The sequence below is a fragment of the Penicillium citrinum genome, assembly GCF_028827155.1.
Source record: "Penicillium citrinum strain IBT 23319 chromosome Unknown utg000007l:1.0-2040159.0:1.0-2041076.0, whole genome shotgun sequence".
NCBI classification, from domain to species: domain Eukaryota; kingdom Fungi; phylum Ascomycota; class Eurotiomycetes; order Eurotiales; family Aspergillaceae; genus Penicillium; species Penicillium citrinum.
In genome coordinates, this window is record NW_026622692.1 from 253755 (window position 1) to 272245 (window position 18491).

At 48.4% G+C, this 18491-nt stretch overlaps 8 protein-coding genes across 8 annotated transcripts; 5 read left to right on the forward strand and 3 right to left on the reverse strand.

Annotated features, from left to right (window-relative positions):
• The first annotated feature begins 261 nt into the window (after positions 1–261).
• Positions 262–1547, forward strand: N7469_007763 (F1F0 ATP synthase subunit gamma). The gene is made up of 5 exons (XM_056646681.1): positions 262–333; positions 497–1071; positions 1138–1250; positions 1313–1368; positions 1428–1547. Exons 1-5 carry the CDS (start codon positions 278–280, stop codon positions 1519–1521), a joined length of 894 nt encoding a protein of 297 aa, XP_056498232.1. The 5' UTR covers positions 262–277; the 3' UTR covers positions 1522–1547.
• Positions 1548–1912: 365 nt separating this feature from the next.
• N7469_007764 (uncharacterized protein) lies at positions 1913–3363 on the forward strand (the record flags this gene model as incomplete). The annotated part of the gene is made up of 3 exons (XM_056646682.1): positions 1913–2065; positions 2115–2430; positions 2501–3363. The coding sequence occupies 3 exons, from the start codon at positions 1913–1915 to the stop codon at positions 3361–3363; spliced, it is 1332 nt and encodes a 443-aa protein (XP_056498233.1).
• Positions 3364–3995: 632 nt separating this feature from the next.
• Positions 3996–5540, reverse strand: N7469_007765 (F-box protein; the record flags this gene model as incomplete). The annotated part of the gene is made up of 1 exon (XM_056646683.1): positions 3996–5540. The coding sequence occupies one exon, from the start codon at positions 5538–5540 to the stop codon at positions 3996–3998; it is 1545 nt and encodes a 514-aa protein (XP_056498234.1).
• A 260-nt stretch (positions 5541–5800) lies between these two features.
• On the forward strand, positions 5801–7353 carry N7469_007766 (putative disulfide isomerase; the record flags this gene model as incomplete). The annotated part of the gene is made up of 3 exons (XM_056646684.1): positions 5801–5944; positions 6021–6028; positions 6120–7353. 3 exons carry the CDS (start codon positions 5801–5803, stop codon positions 7351–7353), a joined length of 1386 nt encoding a protein of 461 aa, XP_056498235.1.
• A 297-nt stretch (positions 7354–7650) lies between these two features.
• Positions 7651–10917, reverse strand: N7469_007767 (ribosome biosynthesis protein KRE33; the record flags this gene model as incomplete). The annotated part of the gene is made up of 2 exons (XM_056646685.1): positions 7651–7852; positions 7925–10917. The coding sequence occupies 2 exons, from the start codon at positions 10915–10917 to the stop codon at positions 7651–7653; spliced, it is 3195 nt and encodes a 1064-aa protein (XP_056498236.1).
• A 1168-nt stretch (positions 10918–12085) lies between these two features.
• On the forward strand, positions 12086–15364 carry N7469_007768 (putative capsular associated protein; the record flags this gene model as incomplete). The annotated part of the gene is made up of 5 exons (XM_056646686.1): positions 12086–12574; positions 12638–13051; positions 13106–13258; positions 13305–13735; positions 13789–15364. 5 exons carry the CDS (start codon positions 12086–12088, stop codon positions 15362–15364), a joined length of 3063 nt encoding a protein of 1020 aa, XP_056498237.1.
• Positions 15365–15944: 580 nt separating this feature from the next.
• N7469_007769 (uncharacterized protein) lies at positions 15945–16217 on the forward strand (the record flags this gene model as incomplete). Its single annotated transcript, XM_056646687.1, has 1 exon — positions 15945–16217. The coding sequence occupies one exon, from the start codon at positions 15945–15947 to the stop codon at positions 16215–16217; it is 273 nt and encodes a 90-aa protein (XP_056498238.1).
• Positions 16218–16878: 661 nt separating this feature from the next.
• On the reverse strand, positions 16879–18206 carry N7469_007770 (glycoside hydrolase family 16 protein; the record flags this gene model as incomplete). The annotated part of the gene is made up of 4 exons (XM_056646688.1): positions 16879–17205; positions 17269–17692; positions 17775–18007; positions 18081–18206. The coding sequence occupies 4 exons, from the start codon at positions 18204–18206 to the stop codon at positions 16879–16881; spliced, it is 1110 nt and encodes a 369-aa protein (XP_056498239.1).
• Between the last annotated feature and the right edge of the window lie 285 nt (positions 18207–18491).

Here is an 18491-nt window from a genome sequence, read left to right on the forward strand (position 1 = left end):
CACTCGCATTACTTAATCCTGGATCTCGTGCTTCACGTGACTAACCGCTTACCTCAGCTCCATTTTTGCGGCGCAAGTCGGAACGGCGCACCGTAGATGCCTGCCTGGTTAGGTTTAGCGCATAAACCCGGCCAGGAGTTCAACTTCGCACCTTCCCGTCCATCCTCCTCTCCAAGCAAAGCGGTCTTTGTATCCTTGTCCAGGCCCTCTTCCCTCTCTCCTCCTCCTCCTCCGCAGATTCACCTGCTTTCTCTATACCCTACTTCTCTTTCACATAATGTTCTCTCGTGCCGTTCGCCCGGCCATTCGGGCTGGCAGTGCTGCCGTCACTCGGTAAGTCTCTCTTCCGACACCCGCCTCGTGGCGCCAGGTCCTTCATTACGATATTTGTGAAGGGAAAAACCACCTCCAACGCAGCTCGATACCGCCAGTTTCGGATTTTATCCTGCTTCGAAAAACCTCGATACTCGTTCGATTGCTAACAGCTTCTCAAAAGCACCGCCCCGCCCAATGCCGCCAACTTCGCTACTCTGCGTGAAATTGAGGGCCGCCTCAAGTCCATCAAGAACATCGAGAAGATCACCAACACCATGAAGATTGTTGCCTCCACCCGTCTTACCCGTGCTCAGAAGGCCATGGATGAGTCTCGCGCCTACGGTCAGACCTCCAACACTGTCTTCGAGCAGGCCGAGACCAAGCCTCTTGAGGACCAGAAGACTCTGTACGTCGTTGCTAGCTCCGACAAGGGTCTTTGCGGTGGTATTCACTCCGGTCTGAGCAAGGCTACCCGCCGCCTGCTGGACGCTAACCCCAACGCCGATGTCGTTATCCTCGGTGAGAAGGCCAAGGCCCAGCTCTCCCGTTTCGCCCCGGAGAAGATCCTCATGAGCTTCTCCAACGTCTGCAAGGATATCCCTACCTTCGCCGACGCCCAGGCCATCGCCGATCAGATTACTCTGCTGCCCACCGAGTACAGCAGCATCAAGATCGTCTACAACAGCTTCATCAACGCCCAGAGCTACGAGGCTACCACCGTTGAGGCTTTCTCTGAGGAGGCTATTACCCAGTCTGGTAGGTTCAACATGAGCAATTTCTCGTAACTGCTGTCATGAATATTCAAGCTAATTCTTATACCAGCCAACATCTCCGCTTACGAGATTGATGATGAGGCGCTCGCTGGTCTTCGGGAGTACGCCTTGGCCAACAACCTCTACTGGGCTATGGCCGAGGGTCACGCTTGCGAAATCTCCGTATGTTCACCCAGGCCCTGAATTTGAATAAGGCATTGTTTCCGCTAACATCATGCTTGTAGGCTCGTCGCAACGCCATGGAGAACGCCTCCAAGAACGCTGGTGAGATGATCAACAAGTACGTTTTTTTACTGGCAATTCGCGAACAACGCTCTTTTGAAACTAACAACTTCACAGGTTCCAGATTCTCTACAACCGTCAGCGTCAAGCCGCCATTACCGGTGAGCTGGTCGAGATTATCACCGGTGCCACCGCCTCTGCCGACATGTAGAAGCCTTCTTCTACTAGGTAAAGTCGCCTTCGGTGTAGACTTGTTGATATTTAGATCGACCCTCCGTTTGTGTAAAATCAGTGTCAATCCATTCCAATTTCATATGTGTCTAGTAATTTAAACATCTCTTCGTAGTTCGTTTTGTCATTCACTCCACACACTCCAGAGTTGCTCTTTCCATCACGGAAGGGAACCCGGTCGTTCCTTCCCGTTCTTGCAGTGCTCTCTCCTTCCTTCCAAATTGGGTTTGCCGTCCACATTTCTTGCTTTTCGTCAATAGGCAGCATGTTCACTGCAATATTCCTCTTCCTCTTCCGCTTAGCAACCACGTTACGAAGGCAACGTACACTCGCAAATAATTCACATTCTACTCAAGTACAAAGCGAAGAACATGTCCGACGAGCCATCAATGGTTAACTATTACGATGTGCTGGATGTTTCCCAGGATGCCACGCTGCAGGAAATCAACGCAGCTTACAAGAAGCTAGCTCTGAAGTACCACCCTGACAAGTCTGGTGATCAATTTCTGGAGACATTTCACGAAGTATGTCATGATAACTTGAAGTTCCACACGCGCTAATAGTATTATCAAGATCAAAGAAGCGGCAGAAGTCCTCCGCGATCCCAAGCTTCGTCTCGAACACGACGAGTCACTTGAAAGTTTCCATGAGTCTCGAAATCGTAGTCGTGTATATCGTCCCCGCAAACAGAAAGAGGAGTGGGAAGAATGGGCCGAAGATAATCCATCATGGAGAAATATGGATTTGAACGGTAACCTGAGAAACTCTCAAGACTGCTACATGTACTCTTACGGTTCGAGCGTACATATGGACCCGTACTCCGAGGAATCCATGGCAGAGTCTGCCCGGAGATCGGAAGAGGCTGATAAATGGCAGGCCGAATACTCAAGTAAGGGCTTCCTCCGATTTATTCCCACCAAATTCGCAAGATTCCAAGAACCCAACTAACTCAATGTCAGCTATGCAAGCTGAATACGAAGCGGATCAACAGCAAGCAGAGAGAGAAAAGAAGGAGTATTATTGGCCATTTATTGATGAACTTCCCGAAGAGCTTTCTGAATCAGAGCCAGACACAACCGAGCAGGTCCAAAATGAAACACTGCGTCGAGATGCTCAAGTCGATTTCTTGACATCTGAGCCATCTGAGCAAATTTCTAGAGAGCCGCTCGAACATGAGATATGGACAGAAGATTTCGAGGCATTTCTTGGGACTGAGCAGCCAACAGACTTGTTTCCCAGTACCACGTACAATGACTTTGAAAGACACGGCTCTTACAGTTCCTTTGGATCCCCCATTTACAGCTTTGAGCCTCGGTTTAGCTCTGTTTCTGCTTCCCCATTCGAGACTGAACCCCCTTTCGATGGCTTTGAAAGCCCTCTTGATGACTATGAAGATTACCTCGGGGAGGTCGAACTGGGCTTGCGCGACCCCATTATCCCATACACCCCAGCAACAAGCCAGCAACAGCCCCATGAATCGATCCTGCAGATCGTAACTGCCGATGGCCCTCTCAAGCCTTTCTGCGAGTATTTCAATGCCAAGCTGGCTGATCCAAGTGTTCGTTATACCTTGGACGACTTGTCTATAGAGATTAACGGGATGTTAGCTGGAATATTCTCCGACTGGGTAATTGCTTTGAAGAATGGGCCTCGCCCATCACCGGGGATTATCGCCCCGGATGGTGATAAGACTTGCACTCACTTATGTGAGTGCAAGAAGGACTTCAACGTCCTTGAGTGCCCGGCCTGTCATTTTCAAAGGCCAATGTATGCGGCGACTTGCTCGGGTTGTGGCACCCAGAGGTGCCTTTGCTGTAAATAACTCTGTGTTAAGAGTGTGTTTGGGCTTTGAACGATTTTTCATTCTTCTCTCGGTTTTGTTCTTGTTCTTATTTTTTGTTTTTCTTCCTTTTCTTGTTTTATTTTTTGTTTCTTAGTTTTAGTTGTCTTTTCTTCGTTTGTTTTTGCCTCTCCTTTCTTTCATTCTTGTTTTTGTTTTTGTTGTATCTTAGAGCAGGCCTTCTAAAAAGTCATCATTCATTTTTCAATCACAGCCTACTCTTGAGTCTGCTCAAATTCATATATTAAGCTTTTGGTTTCTCTGGGTTTTTCTTTAAAGATCTCTCCTTGTTTTTCCTGTTCATCTTTAAGCATTGTGACAGCTCGGAAGAACAGAAGAAAATCGAAAGTATTGTTACACCAATGTAATTGGCTTGAAGATGTTATCGAAATCGAAGAAACACTTGTATATCTATTGCTAAATTTTGTCTTCCAGTTCATTATAGTTCGTAAATCGGCACTGTCCTAGAGCAGGTCCTTTAGTTCCAGATATAGACTTCCTAGTGATATATTCTCTGAGTTGATTGACATATGGACAAGCCCTGGCTAGTCCTCGGCGCAGGCAGAACCAATGGGCCCACGTAAGCGATATGCTGTGAGAGTAGCATTGGCAATTCATCGATCGAACCTATAGATGACCAATTCCCTATTACTATTCTCACCCAAAAGATACCTTTCACATCCGCTTATTTTTCCTCTTCCAGTGAAGTCTAAGTTTGCTGTAGTAATCTGCGAGGGCTCTTCGTAAGAGCCCAGAACCTGAAATGTGAGACGGATCGTCTGGTCCTTAAGCACAGGCTCTCTACGATCCTCATCCCATTTGGCAGGGTCAAAATGCAGACAGAAACTGACTCCGGCAGCCTGATCGATTACCTGGGCGATGGTACCGTACCAGCACTCTGCCATTATGGCCAGGACGCTTATTGGTGATGTCTGCAAGCTGCAGTTCCCGCGGTAGGCTGGAAGGATCAACTCACTTTGCTGTCGCCAATGAGGACCACAGCCTAGCAAGGGAATACTTGTTGTAACTACCATGGGTAAGCCGAGCGGGTCAGGTACAGTCAACCAAGTGTTGATGTTCTCAGTAATTTTTACTGCAAGTCCATCATCGGTGACTTCGAGGCGCTGGATACTTGGGCATCCCCGTTGTCGAACACCAAAGAACTCAAGATCTCGGAAGCCAAAGCGTGTCACGATATGTGGTGAACTATCATCCTCAGAATCATGGTAATTCCCTGTTGGATCAAGAGAAGGCCGATAAGAAGATGGTTTTGAGATGTCCCACACAAATAAAGATTCAATCGGTGCGTCTTCGTCAGCGGTGTATAGGCTGCGGTTTGGTTGCCAAATGTATATTACGTAGTGAGCGTTGCTATGGGAAGAGAAGAAGCGATCTCGTTCACTTAGCGGGTGGCCTAAGAACATGATCTTGCATTCATTGCGCGGAATGATGTCCCAGCCGTCCTTTTCAAGATTCCACTTCACGTCAAAGAAGGAGGCAAAGTGACGGTGCACACCATCACTGTCATTCAGCCAGTGAAAAGCCTTGGGTTCAGCCCACTCGACAACAAGTACATGTTTTTGTAGTCGAACCCGACGCACGACTTTACCAGTGGTGGTAAATGGAACCATCACTTGGCGGTCACTGCTCAAGTCCATCAAGACCAGGGTCTGATGCTCAGCACTAGGGAATACAAGTAGACCCTGATCATGGGTCCACATGGCTTCCGAAAATTGACGGTCAACGAATTGCCTGACATGGCTGGCGTGCGACTCCCATGGCTGGACCTGGAACCATTCACGGTCCCCCGAGACACCAAAATCGTCACACAGGCGGTGTTTTTGTACAGAGCGGGGCTTTCCTCGTTCTAGATGATCATAACGTGAAGCAACCTGGTCAAAGAGAAAACGGATCGTGTTCGATTCAGCACTGGAGCCCGCGTGGAGACCCTTGACCTCTCTAGTTCGAGGAAAGTGCCTTTTCATGAGTGGGACCAAGATGGCCGGGTTACCGAAGGCCTCATTCCAAGCCCGCGAAACTCGTCGACACCGAACTAAATCGGGGGGAGATAAATAAACCAAAATCAACCAAAAAATATCCCGTGGCAGGAATGCCAGGTCATGGCCAAATTCCTGAATACCGTTGGGGTACGAGATCATTGCAGTGCATCGTTTAAGAAATAAAAAAGAGGGCGAAGCTTTCTCATTGGAGGTCTTTGCTCTCTCCGCACGCCAAGAAGCCTTTTTCACTCTTCAACCTTGCACTTCTTCCAGAAGGACACCTTGCCTTGTTGGCTCTTTTCTTCAATCTGGCTTCTTCTCTTTCCAAGTTGTTTTCGGGGGGGGGTTTTAAAGCTGATATTTGAGTCATTGGGAATTATAATCTTTAGTCTAACATTGACGAGATATCTCTCTCCATCATGCTGCCTCCAAGCTCTCTTCTGTTCCTTGCCTCATTGTTGGCTCTACCTGCCAACGCCGAAATCTACAACAAGAAGTCCCCGGTTCTTCAGTTGAACCAAAAGAGCTATGGTTCGCTGATCGCTAACTCTAACTATACATCGGTGAGAAATTATCTGCCTTATTTATTCTATTTTGTTTTGTTTTCGCTTTCACGAGCTAATTAGCCATGCTGTATAGATCGTCGAGTGAGCTCTCCCCGCATCCTCCCAAAAAAAACATCCATCCACCCCCAAATTCTTTCCTACCACTAACCTCGACAATCTTGATCCTATATAGATTCTACGCTCCCTGGTGTGGTCATTGCCAAAATTTGAAACCTGCGTACGAGAAAGCTGCACAAAACCTGAATGGATTGGCTCGAGTAGCCGCGGTCAACTGCGATGAGGATGAGAACAAACCCTTCTGCGGTCAGATGGGTGTACAGGGTTTCCCGACTCTAAAGATTGTCACCCCAGGGAAAAAACAAGGCAAGCCACGAGTCGAGGACTACCAAGGTGCTCGTAGCGCCAAGGCCATTGTTGACACGGTGGTTGATCGAATCCCCAATCATGTTAAGCGCGCCACGGACAAAGATCTGGACAAGTGGTTGGGACAGAACGAGGAACGACCCAAGGCTATTCTGTTCACTGAGAAGGGTACCACAAGTGCCCTGATTCGCGCTCTGGCTATCGATTTCCTGGGCTCCCTTGACGTTGCCCAGGTGCGTAGCAAGGAGAGCGCATCCGTGGAGAAGTTTGGCGTTTCAGAGTTTCCCACCTTGGTCGTTATCCCCAGTAAGGACGCAGAGGCTCAATTATATGACGGTGATCTCAAGAAACAGCCTATCCTGGAGTTCCTTCGCCAATTCGCTTCCCCGAACCCAGACGCCACAGGCAAAGCAGCCTCTGCACCTGCAAACAACAAGCCCAAATCCAAGTCCAATCCAAATACCAAACAAACCCCTAAGAAGTCAACGGCTGCGGAAGATGCACCTTCAGATGCAAATGATGAGCCTGAAGCCAAATCTGCCCAGATTCCTGAGACTCCTGCCCTCCCAGTCCTCGCTACTCCAGAATCTCTGGACTCCTCCTGCCTAGCCCCGAAATCTACCACCTGTGTGCTTGTCCTTCTCCCCGATGGTACTACAGCGGATGCCGAGCTTCCTTCTACTGCTAAAGATGCACTTTCCAGCCTAGCAGAGATCACGCACAAGCATTCTTTGCGTGGCGCTCATCTTTTCCCCGCATACTCCGTGCCGGGTGTAAACACTGGCTCTCAAACTCTGCGCACCGCGCTGGGACTGAAGGATAGCAAGAGCGTAGAAATCGTCGCTATTAATGCCCGTCGTGGATGGTGGCGTCGGTATGGAAATTCTGCAGACTTCGGTATTGTCGCCGTTGAAAGCTGGGTAGATGCTATTCGGTTGGGAGAGGGTAGCAAGGAGAAATTGCCCGAGGGTATTGTTCACGAAGAAAAGGCCGAAGCGAAGGAAGAGAAGGCTGAAGCTGAAGCTGAGCACGATGAGCTGTAAAGCAATCACTCAGCACGGTGTAACGCACTTCAAATGTAAGGTTGGCTGATCAAGCCCATTAAGTCAATTCCTCAGTATTTAGGTTATCTTACAATTGTATTTTACTGTTTCGAGCCTATATTGGTCATGTCAAGATAGAAAGCCATAAGGTCATTCATATTTACAAGAATGATGACCCAGCCAGGATAGCCCTGGGTCATACATTCTTCGGTAAAATACAATAAGATAGAAATGTCACAGAAACACCATGAAGAAATGCCAAAAAGAACGCCGCAATACACATATCAAAACCTTCATCTATTTTTTGCGGCCTTCAGTACCCTTCTTGATGATCTTTTGTCTCTTGGAGTCAATCTCCTTGTCGTAAATCTCCCGCGCCGTCTCTCCATTCTTCTTACGCTTCGACGGTTTGGTCTTCACACTCACGGTTGAGGCACCTCCGCCGCGTATCTGCTTCTCGGCGTCGTCCCAAGTCGCGGCTCCGTTGTCAATTTCGTATCTGAAGACTAGGAATCAGTTATTGTTCATTCGATGTTGGATTTTTGGCCAGTAAACGAGGGGATTTGCTTACTTGTCCAACGGCAGCGCATCAATGAGAGCACGTTGCTTCTCACGCATCTGCTCATCAATCTCCTCGCCACCTTCACGAAGCTCCTCTTCAAGTCCAGTATCAAGAGGCTTGAAGCGGTCCTCCACAATATCATCATCATGAGCACCACCAGCGGGAAGGGATGCGGCAACCTGCTCGGCGGGCATGGTATCCACAACGGCACCTTCGACAAGACCACGGAAGTGGGTAGAAACCTTGCGAACGATCTTGAGGAACATGGCGAGAAGTTGAGAAGAGGGAAGGTTCAATTCCTTCTCCACGTCATCCAGACTCTTGCGCTGCAGACCAATCGCCAGCAGGATAGACTGCTGCACACCCGAGAGGCTAACTTTTCCGGCAAGACGGTTACCGAAATAGAATTCGGAGATGATCGGTACCATGTCCAAGATGACGTGGTAGTCAAGAAGGTTGTTGGCATAGCTATCCAGACGCTTCAGGTCGAAAGGAGAGAAAGTAGCGTCCAGATCGGCCTTCTTGAGGATGCGCTGGATGGCAGCGGTGTCCAATTTGGCTCCAGAGTTGGCAGACTCGCAGATACTCAGGGAGAGAACCGAAGGGAATTCACGGAACTGGTAGGAGAGAAGAGCCAGGAATCGACGATGGAAATCCCGGGCAAAAGCACCAAGCCAAGCAGCATCGTTGCTACCAACGCTCAGGGTACGGAGCATCACGCAGGAATGCTCGCCAGTCAGCTCGTTGGGCGTTTGACGCAGATAAACAGGAACGAAAGAGGAGCGCTTCCAGAATTTGTGGAGAGTCGGCGTGAGACCGTAGCTTACACCGATGTAGTCAAGCGCATCAGGGCGACGCTCAGTAAGCTTGCCGAACAATGGAGGCATCGAGCGAATGTCTCGAACCTGGACGTTGTCGTCCAAAAGGCTCGAGTTGGTAAGCTCGTCGTCAGTGACACGGACCATCTCCTCTTGAGGACCGGCCATGTCTTCATCCAGACTGGTGAACTTGCCCTCGAAGAAATCAACGAGGAGCTCCAGCGCACGTGAACCGTATCCCATTCCAGTATATTCGGGGTTGGTCGCAATACGGACGACACGAGCACCCGAAAGACCGGCGAAGTCCTCATCTTGGAATTGCTGGCTGACCAACCAAGGAATCAAGTCACCACCAGCGCGTTGACCGCGGCTAAGACTGTTCAGGACACTTTGCTTGCTGATACGACCCTCAAGGGCGACTTGAATGACACAAAGAGGCTCTGGGAGCTTGGTAGCTTCTTCATCAATAGGTGGCACAAGCACGTAGAGTTGATGGGCAGGGGCATCACTCATCAGCTGGAGATCGTTGGGGGTATTCTTGTAGTGACTAGCAACATAGAGAGCCATCATCTGTTGCAAAAACTTCTCCGAAACGGGATGGAAGGAGAAGAGCGTGTCTCGGTTGACCTGAAGCAGTTGGCACTGGGATGGGTGAGGACAACCTTGTGTATTCATGCGAGACTTAGGAAGAGTTGCGTCGAGGCAAAGAACCTTGTTCAGCCATTTCTCGACAGAGTCACCCGGAGCGTAACGAATAGGCTCTGCCAATGTGATCTCTCGGAGTGACCGGCCACCAAGGCTCTGGTCTGTGTTCTTCGAGACCTTGCCAGTGCTACGGTCAGCAACATCAGTATCTTCAGACTTAAGGCCACCTCGAGCTTGCTCACGAAGCTGCTGAATCAGCTTCAACGAAAGAGATCGACCAGTTCCTTCGTAACCATTAATGGTAGACGCCATGAACACGAGGTAGGGACCCATCAACTTCCGCACTAAGGGCAAAGGAATGGCGGCAGCCTCATCAATGACCAGCAATTCCGCCTGACCCAAAACATGCGCATCTTGGGGCTGGATGTACTGAATCGTCTGACGATGGTTACGATGAATGTTAACCCGGACGATTGCCTTGTTGAAGTCGGGGTTGGTGGATTGCAGAATGGTGTAGTCGACGTGATCAAGGTAGCCGAGAGCATCGAAACCCTTGAAAACGAACTCGAAGAGGGTCTTCAAGTTCTCGGGACTGGGAGAGGTGATGAAGATATTGCTGTATCCATGGGCAATAGCAGCAGCAATTGCAACACCAAGAGCGGCAGATTTACCTCGTCCACGTCCAGCCGTGAGCGCAACAGTGCTCTTGAGGGTTTTCTCCGCAATTGCATCGACGAAGGTCAGAAGAGCCTTAGCCTGGTCCGTGGTACGAGCCAAGCTGACAAGAGGCCCGACGGGTTGGGTATCAGCCAGGCTTTCCTTAATATCTTTCAATTCCTTCTTTGTGCCCGAGCTAGACTCGTCAGTAGATTCGGGAGGAGGGAGTGGCTTCACATTTTTGCCACCGGAGATGGGCAACACGTTCAATTCGTCGTCGACAACCAAGCATGAGTCGCAGCTTCCAAGAGAAAGGATGAAACGCTCGTTGAATCGAGCGACCACATCATCGTGAGCCTCGGTTCGGTATCGGGAGTGGATGTCCATCGACAGGGTATATAATTGCTTCAAGCTGTTCATGCTCTTCAGCAGCAGCAGAACCATTCCTCCTCCCTCGACAGTTTCAACGGTACGTGCCAAAAGATTAGGGGTCATAGCCTCGAAATCCTGCAGGATACACATGCCGTATGTGTTACCCAGAATCTTCTCAGTTTCCTTGTAGTAGACATAGCGAATCTGATTGAGAGTGATGAAGAGTTCGAATGGGTCCTCCTGGTTCGGCTCGCGAATACCACGCTTGACCTCCTTCTTGATCTTGGCCTCGCGCTTCTTGCGATGGCTGGTGAATCCCAAGAGATCCTTCTTATAGGCCCAGAGTACTGACTTGTTCTGCTTCACATCGACGCTCGACATGATATAGTGAAGATGAACAATCACATCTTTAGCTCGATCACCAACCACGACGAAGAAGCTACGCTTCTTTTCTTGGACGCCATTTCGAATGAGGGCAGGGATACGTGAGTCGATCGCTTTGCGTGGCATGATGAAGGTGCGGAGCTGGCCGCGAAATAATTCGGGCCTTGATGCTCACTGGCGGTTCAATAATATCAGGTAATTAAAGTAGAGTAGACTTCAGCAGGTTGTCTTTTGCCAGTCTACAATTCCTCGACGACTTATCACCAAAGCCGAGTTGCTGGCAAGTAAAATAAAATAGGTGCAACTGCAAGACTCTCGTGCAAATCGCAATAATTTTTTTCTGACTAGTTTGCATACTGCCAGATGTCACCGCCTTCTGTTTCTATGCAGCTCCTTTCACCGCCTTGGTTGGATCAGCTGACCTCACGTGATATGACATCGCTGAGTGAAAGTTCCAGGGATCAATCGATCATTGCCGAATTGGTGAGATGAGACCCTTCTTCCTCCTGGGATTCTCCACTTCCTCCTGATCGCCCTTCGTATGACGCGTGCTCTGATGATACATACAATACCTGTGGTTAGCATCTGGAATTGTCCCAGCAGGATACAACCACTGAGTTGATGATCTATTGCAATGACTTTGATGAAAGCCGCCATCAAGCTGAGTGCCGCGCTTGTGCACAGGCGTTGACCAGATTGAACTAAGTGGAGTCACCTGGGGCAGAGACGGGAGCCAAGTCTCGATTGTCTTGATTCTGGCCAGCGATCCACTCTGGCATATCTGGTTATGTTGGCGCATTCCCAGCAGAAACAAGGAGTTAGCCCGCACGGTGTACAATTCACGAACTCCACTTGTTTCATTGGCCCGTTTATCTGTGAAGCATACACAGCTTCCATGGTTGCGTGTGCCACGGATGTACTTACAGACGCCCAGTTGACGCAACACTTGATCGCCAGGGAGCCACCATCATACCGCCCATGATGAGATATCTAGCCAATAGCTATCGAGCCTCAGAGGGAGGCCGAGTCGTTGTGGGAGCCACGAACGATGTCAATTTCCTGAGGTCTCCACCGGAAAGGGCAGTGTTCTCGAGCCCTGGCTTCCAGAGTTCTCTCCCTGCGCCCTTCGCACGTTTCGCTTTATCCTAACCTCAGAAGTTGGATTCCAGTTGCGAACCGTGGCGGGATGGGCTGTACGGGCTCAATATAAGCGGTAAATAATTGGGCGCATAATGGTCCCATTCTCTGCAGAGACCGGACTTAAGGTCTGCGTGGGGTAGGTGACCTACTAGCGATGCCAAATTGCGAGCCTCCTAGCCAAAGTTCTTTTGCTAATGATTACGGGCTATCTAGGGTGTTTATGTTAAGCTCTGTTTTCTTGACTACTTCATATAACTCCACTTTCGCTTTTGGTAAGTTTGCCCTTGCCATTCGAGAAGGAGCGCAAACTAATTCATCAGATCGCCCGGTCAGCACTGCTGTGATTACCTGCTTCATTACTGGAACAGTGTTCCTGATCTTAGGCCGTTTCATCCCAACAACATCCCAAGCCTCTTCCTCCAGCAAGCGGGTTGACATTCCGCTCGCAGAGCAATTTGAGCTGTCATCGCGATCCTCATTATCATCACTGTCGAGCCCCATCCTGCGGGACACAGAGGAGTCTACGCCGTCCCTGTCGCGATACTGGTGGAAATTTGGGGGGTTGGTTGCTACACTTTGCTTGAGAGTTGAAACGTTTCGTCGAGTCTCCCTCAATACCGAGTGCGTGCCATCAGGATATACTGTAAGTCGAATGACATTCGTTCGTAACATCGGAGTTATACATGACTGACCGACTCTTGTCTAGTACGCGATCCCATTCGCGATATCGATATACGATTATTGTAGAAACCAAAGAACAAGGCCGGAGGATGATTACGTCTCGCATCTACGCTACCAGAGCCGGCCTATCCAAGCTGCCTACTCCGCTTGTAGACGAAGCTTCCATTACCTGACGCGAAGCAAATACAGAGGCATTCTAGCTGCGATATTACTCTCCCTCAGTGGTTATTCTGCCGCATCTTTTTACGCAGGTGGCCGATCTACCTATATCTGCCCAATCATTCATCACGGAGCAACACAACTGAGGGGACTCAGACTTCTGAATGTTCTTCTGGATTCAATCCTTCTCATTGGAGTGGCCGAGTTATACCAAAATGATGGCTGTCTTGAAAGTAACAGGCGCAAGCGAGCTTTTTTCTCCCTGGGAGTGGGCCTTGTTGTAAGTGGCTAGTTTGCTTGGTGGTATTGCATTATTCTCACAAATCATTCGCAGGCTGTCTCTCTACTTTGGCTTGTTATAGGCTTTTTTGTCAGCAACAGTCTTCCTGAGTTTATTGGTCAGCCTTTCATGGATCTAAGGTACTCGCGGAGTGCTTTCAGCCAAGCTACGTTGGCAATGCTTCTGGCCTTTGCGGCTTGGCAATTGGTGAGTACTTTCCACATCAATAGACATGCTTATACTAAATATTTAGCTACCCCAATTTGGAATTTTGGGGCTGTCAATTCTAGCAGGGTTTGTCTTTTTATACTTCTCGACGACATCGATTCTCCTGATGGAACAAATGCCACTCCCTTATATCTCCGCAGCCCATGCCGTATTTCCTCTCATTGGATCCACGATAGCAGCCGTGTTATATCTTCTCTCCCGGGTTGTGTCAGATGAAGAATCAAAAGCACTGTTCCGCACCAACATCTTGCTGCAAGTCATTGCCGTCGCCCTTTGCTTCTTCGCCTTATGTGCAGCTTTGACAAAACATCATTTTTCTCATACCCATCCGATCGATATTCTGATTCATGAAGGGAACATCCAATATGAAGATTATCTTTCTCGGGCCAGTACTAGCCAGACTCTGGAAGATGCTGTCTCAGAATACAGAAAACGTTACCAACAGCATCCACCTCCGTGAGTGTTCTTCCTCCTCGTTTTAGATGCTTAGCATGCCTAATACTTTATAGGGGGTTTGATAAATGGTATGAGTTCGCAACCAGCCGATCTTCATTAGTCATCGACGAATTCGATCAAATATACAAAAATCTGCTGCCATTTCGAGCTCTCAGTCCGGCAGCCATTCGAGAAGCGACACACAAGCTCGCAACGAATCCATTCAATGATCTGGGGGCAGTCTCTATCCGGAATGGAAAGCCAAAAGTTCAAGAAGGCATTAAGCCTACCCATGCATGGATGGTGAAAGGGGCTGCGCAGATGATTGAGAAGTTCTCACAGCATCTCCCTGACATGGATGTTGTTTTCAATTTGAATGATGAACCACGGGTCGCTGTGCCCTGGGAAAAAGCATTGACCTTGAAGCGTGAAGCAAAATCGCAAGAAATGACGCCTGAGGAGGAACTTGTGAATGCCTGGTCCCCCGATCGACAAGCTGGCTGGGATCCTGTTGATCCCGCTGATCAAACAAATGAGACTATATTCACAGACGGTGCGTGGCATGGCGTATTCGATCGCTATGTGAGTGTCGTCTGTCCGCCCTCTTCAAAAGCTCGAAGGGAGCGCATCTGGAATAGACATGATCTTTGTTTCGACTGCGTCGCACCTCATTCAATGGGCCAATTCCCGATTGACTTTAATCTGGCTTCAGACGTCTGCCACCAACCCGACTTGGCGTATCTTCATGGGCTTCTAATCTCCCCAGCTTCATTTAAGATATCTCAGGAATTGATCCCAGTTTTCAGCCAGAGCGCCCTCGCTGGATTCAACGACATTCTCTTCCCGAGTCCCTGGAACTACATGGATAAGGTCAAATACACGCCTTCAGATGAATTTCCAGATCCGGAGTATCATGAGAAACGCAATTCTCTATACTGGGTAGGTAGCACGTCTGAGGGCTACAGTCAGTTTGATGAGTGGAAAGGTATCCCGAGACAGCGTTTTGCGCATTTGATCAACAACAATACCGATAATCAGGTTTCTGTGCTGCTTCCTGTTGATGAAGGATCCTACAAATACGAGATCATGGATGGGGCCGCACCCATCAGCGAGCTTCAACTTCAAGCAAACGTTCATATCGCCGACCCTATAACTCGTTGCGGAGATTGCGATAATCAATTCAACGAGTTAGGCACAATATCGTGGGTAGATTTCCAGAATCATTGGTCCCACCGGTTTTTATTCGATCTTGATGGTGCGGGCTTCAGTGGTCGATTCCTGCCTTTCCTGCAAAGCCGCAGTCTACCATTTCGAACTGGCCTTTTTCGACAATGGTTTGATTCCCGTATGATATCCTGGCTTCATTTTGTACCTGTCGACGTTCGTCTACATGGACTTTGGAGCACACTATCTTATTTCTCCGGTGTGCCTGGCGCGCCAGCCGGTGGTCAGGATCCTGCGAATGCGCAACCAATGCGTATGAAACCCCATACCAGACAGGGTAAATGGATTGCAGATCAGGGACGCAAATGGGCCGGTCGTGCACTGCGCAAGGAGGATATGGAGATATACTTTTTCCGCCTCTTACTGGAATGGGGACGCCTCACAGATGACCAGAGGGACGTGCTGGGGTATCAGCCTCCTGGTTAAGCAATACGCATTTCATGATCTTATTTTCGTTTCTTGACCCTCATGTATTTTAGCATAGTTAATGGTACATATATGATGAATTTGATGATTTTTCTTGCGAGTACCTTAGTCTGTAAACTGTCATATCTCAACTAAGAATGATTGGGTTTTTTCAAGTGTGATCGTATTTTACTTTCACCAAGATGAAGCTGTACTCGGAGCGAATTCATATACTTCGGCTCTTTAGTAAATCCGTCACCGAGCCCCATCATTCAATCGCAGATTTCACAACCACCCGCTGCTCTGAGAATAGTAGTTATATATTGTCGTTCCATTCTTACAATTCAAAATGGAAGCAATATCCACGATAAGCAATGAACTTAATGCTACTCCGACAAGGTTTCCTGACTGTTGCCTCGCCATATCCAGCACCTTTCTCGAAAAGTTATCTGCATTACTACCTCAAGCCCCGAGATATACCCTCTCCATTGGCAGCGGATCAGGATTATTTGAGTCTCTCCTGGCTCACAAATATTGCAATATTACCATACAGGGTGTGGAGGTAAATTCTACCGTGAATCGTTACATCGCAGAAGAAAATATGCATGTGGTTAATGGGGGTTGGGGTCTTTGCTCGGCAGCCGAAGGGGCTGCAGCATGGATGTTTGTGTACCCACGGGATCCGAAACTGATCTCAAAATACATCGATATCCTTGATAGTTCAATTACTGAGGAAATTGTGTGGGTTGGACCAAAGGTCGATTGGGGAGATTATGAAGAGCGATTGCGACAATCTTCTTTCCCGGAATTGAACTTTTTGGAGGATTGTGGTTTGGCACCATATGAGATTGCTGTTATTGCCAGAAAGCCTTAATTCCCAGCAAGCCTATTATAATCAATTCCTTTTGAAACTCTCCCTTCTTATTCTGTCACTATGTACCATTAACTTGAGGGTTGCCGAGGAGAGCTTGGGACATCTCTTTCTCCAATCACTGTGCTCCACTATAACCCTGTAATAGCATTGTCGCTTGTTAAAAGGACATATCGACAGATTTCCTGATAGAGTAAGATCCTCCATGATCAGCGTAGGTTTTTCTTAGCAGTACTCAATTTAGAGTGATACTAGGCTCTACTATTATGCCAAGCATGAAGAAGTCCTCTTATAACTCTCGTTGACCCATTCTCCAAATCTTGTGGCAAAGAACTGGCTACGGTGACAGCAGCAAATTGTGCAGAATCGGCGATTGAATTGTTATAGCAATGACAAAGAGGGGTATTTTAAAAGAAATCAACATCAATCGCCTAGCTTATCATCAAAAGTCATCAAGAAAAATTCAGGTCAACCCATGAGGTGGAGACCGTAAATGCAAAACAAACCAGTGTCTAGCAAAAGAGAAGAGAAGATAAATGTAGTTCAAAAATGTCCAGAGAATTGTTGAGATCTCAGATCTCAATCATGAAGCAGAAGATGAATGCTCAAAGTCCAGCTTGAATCAATTCCAACAATTCTTAGTTATACCGTCCAACCTGTTGATTTACTGACCGTGCTTGTAGCGGTCACGGCGGTGCTTCCAGGTCGGACGAGGTGCAGAACGAACATATGACTGATCGCGCTTGGCGTTGGGGTCAGAAATAGGCTCGTCGGCGCCATGTCGGACATGAGCAGCGGCGTGTGGGTGGGTGCGACGCTTGGAGCTGGAGCTGTCTTGGTAGACCTTGAGAGAGTTGATTCCCCAGTAGGATTCAGTGAATGCAGAAGGGTTGTTCTGCACATAAGATTCGCAGCTGCTGCCCTTAGACGAGCATGTACCGGAGGAAAAGGTCTCGCCGGCCCAGTCACCACAGAAAGTAATATCAAAGACCTGATCGATCGAAAAGATATTAGTAAACATGATCATTCATAGATGAGAGGATTGGGAACATACAATCTGTAGGTCATTGAAATGAGAATCAATGTCACAGTTACCAGCGAATCTGGCAGAAGGAGTACCCCAGCCAGATGGGTCAGGGCTACCACTGGAGATATCAGAGGGAATGCTCGAGTTAGGGAAGACCCAAACGTTGATAGCATCACCAGTCCACTCAGTGGCATAAACGCCACCGCCATTGCCGTTGAATCCGTCACCATAGGAGCTGTCACTGGAGCTAGTGATAGCACAGCCAGCATTTTCAGACTGATCAGAAGCCTGCACGTAGCAGTTGCTGGTTTGGACGGAACCGCTGAGTCCGGTGTTGTCAATTGAGCAACCATCGCTGGTGTGCAAAGTAAATTGGTTCGAGGACTGATCGTTGACACCCTCAATGATATCAATCTCGCCATTATTAGGCCAGCTTGAGCCAAGCATCCAGCTGGAATTGAAGTTAGCCAATGGATCCAAAGAAGTATTCCGTAGATACTAGCATCTACTACAAGGAATTCCGTTTGACTTACAAGGCGGGCCAGGTACCACAAACACTTCCAGGCATGTGGTTCAGATCCAAAATCACCAGTCCATGGTTGTAGGTGTTGGTGCTCTCCAAACGCACGCTTTGTCGGCCAGGCTTGCTGGCGGTGTTGTTGGTGTCAACACCGACATAGATGGAGTTGCCAGACTTAATGAGACCACCAGTGCTAGCAGTAGATCGGTCGACGTAACTCACATAGCCATTGGTAGGGTCCTTGTCCTACATAGTTCGGTCAGTATGTAAGTTCTAATATAGACCGTTTGTAGATCCTAGTAGCTACAGCTTCTCATACCGTAAAGAAGTTGAACTTGTCAAAGAACGAATTCGAAGTGCCGTAGTCATCCTCCAACGTATAGGCGGCTGAACTGAGCTGGGCGAAGAGGCCCAGGCTCGGAATGAGAGTACTGAGAATTTGCATGGTTTCTTGAATGCTCTATGCAGACTGCAAAAGTCAAGAGAGAGTGATAGGACGCAATCTATCAAAGAAGCGATCCTTTACTTAAAGAATTGTCTTGTGAAAGCTACCCACAGGGTGCTGGAAGGAAAGTAAGGAAATATACTACCCGCAGGGAAGTATATAACAAAGAAATGAATGTAATGAGAAAAAGAACGAGGCAAGAAACCCAGCAAAACAAAGGAAGGACTGGACACTGTTGGACCCGAGAGGATGAAGTCTCAAAAAGAAGGGTGAGACATACGGACT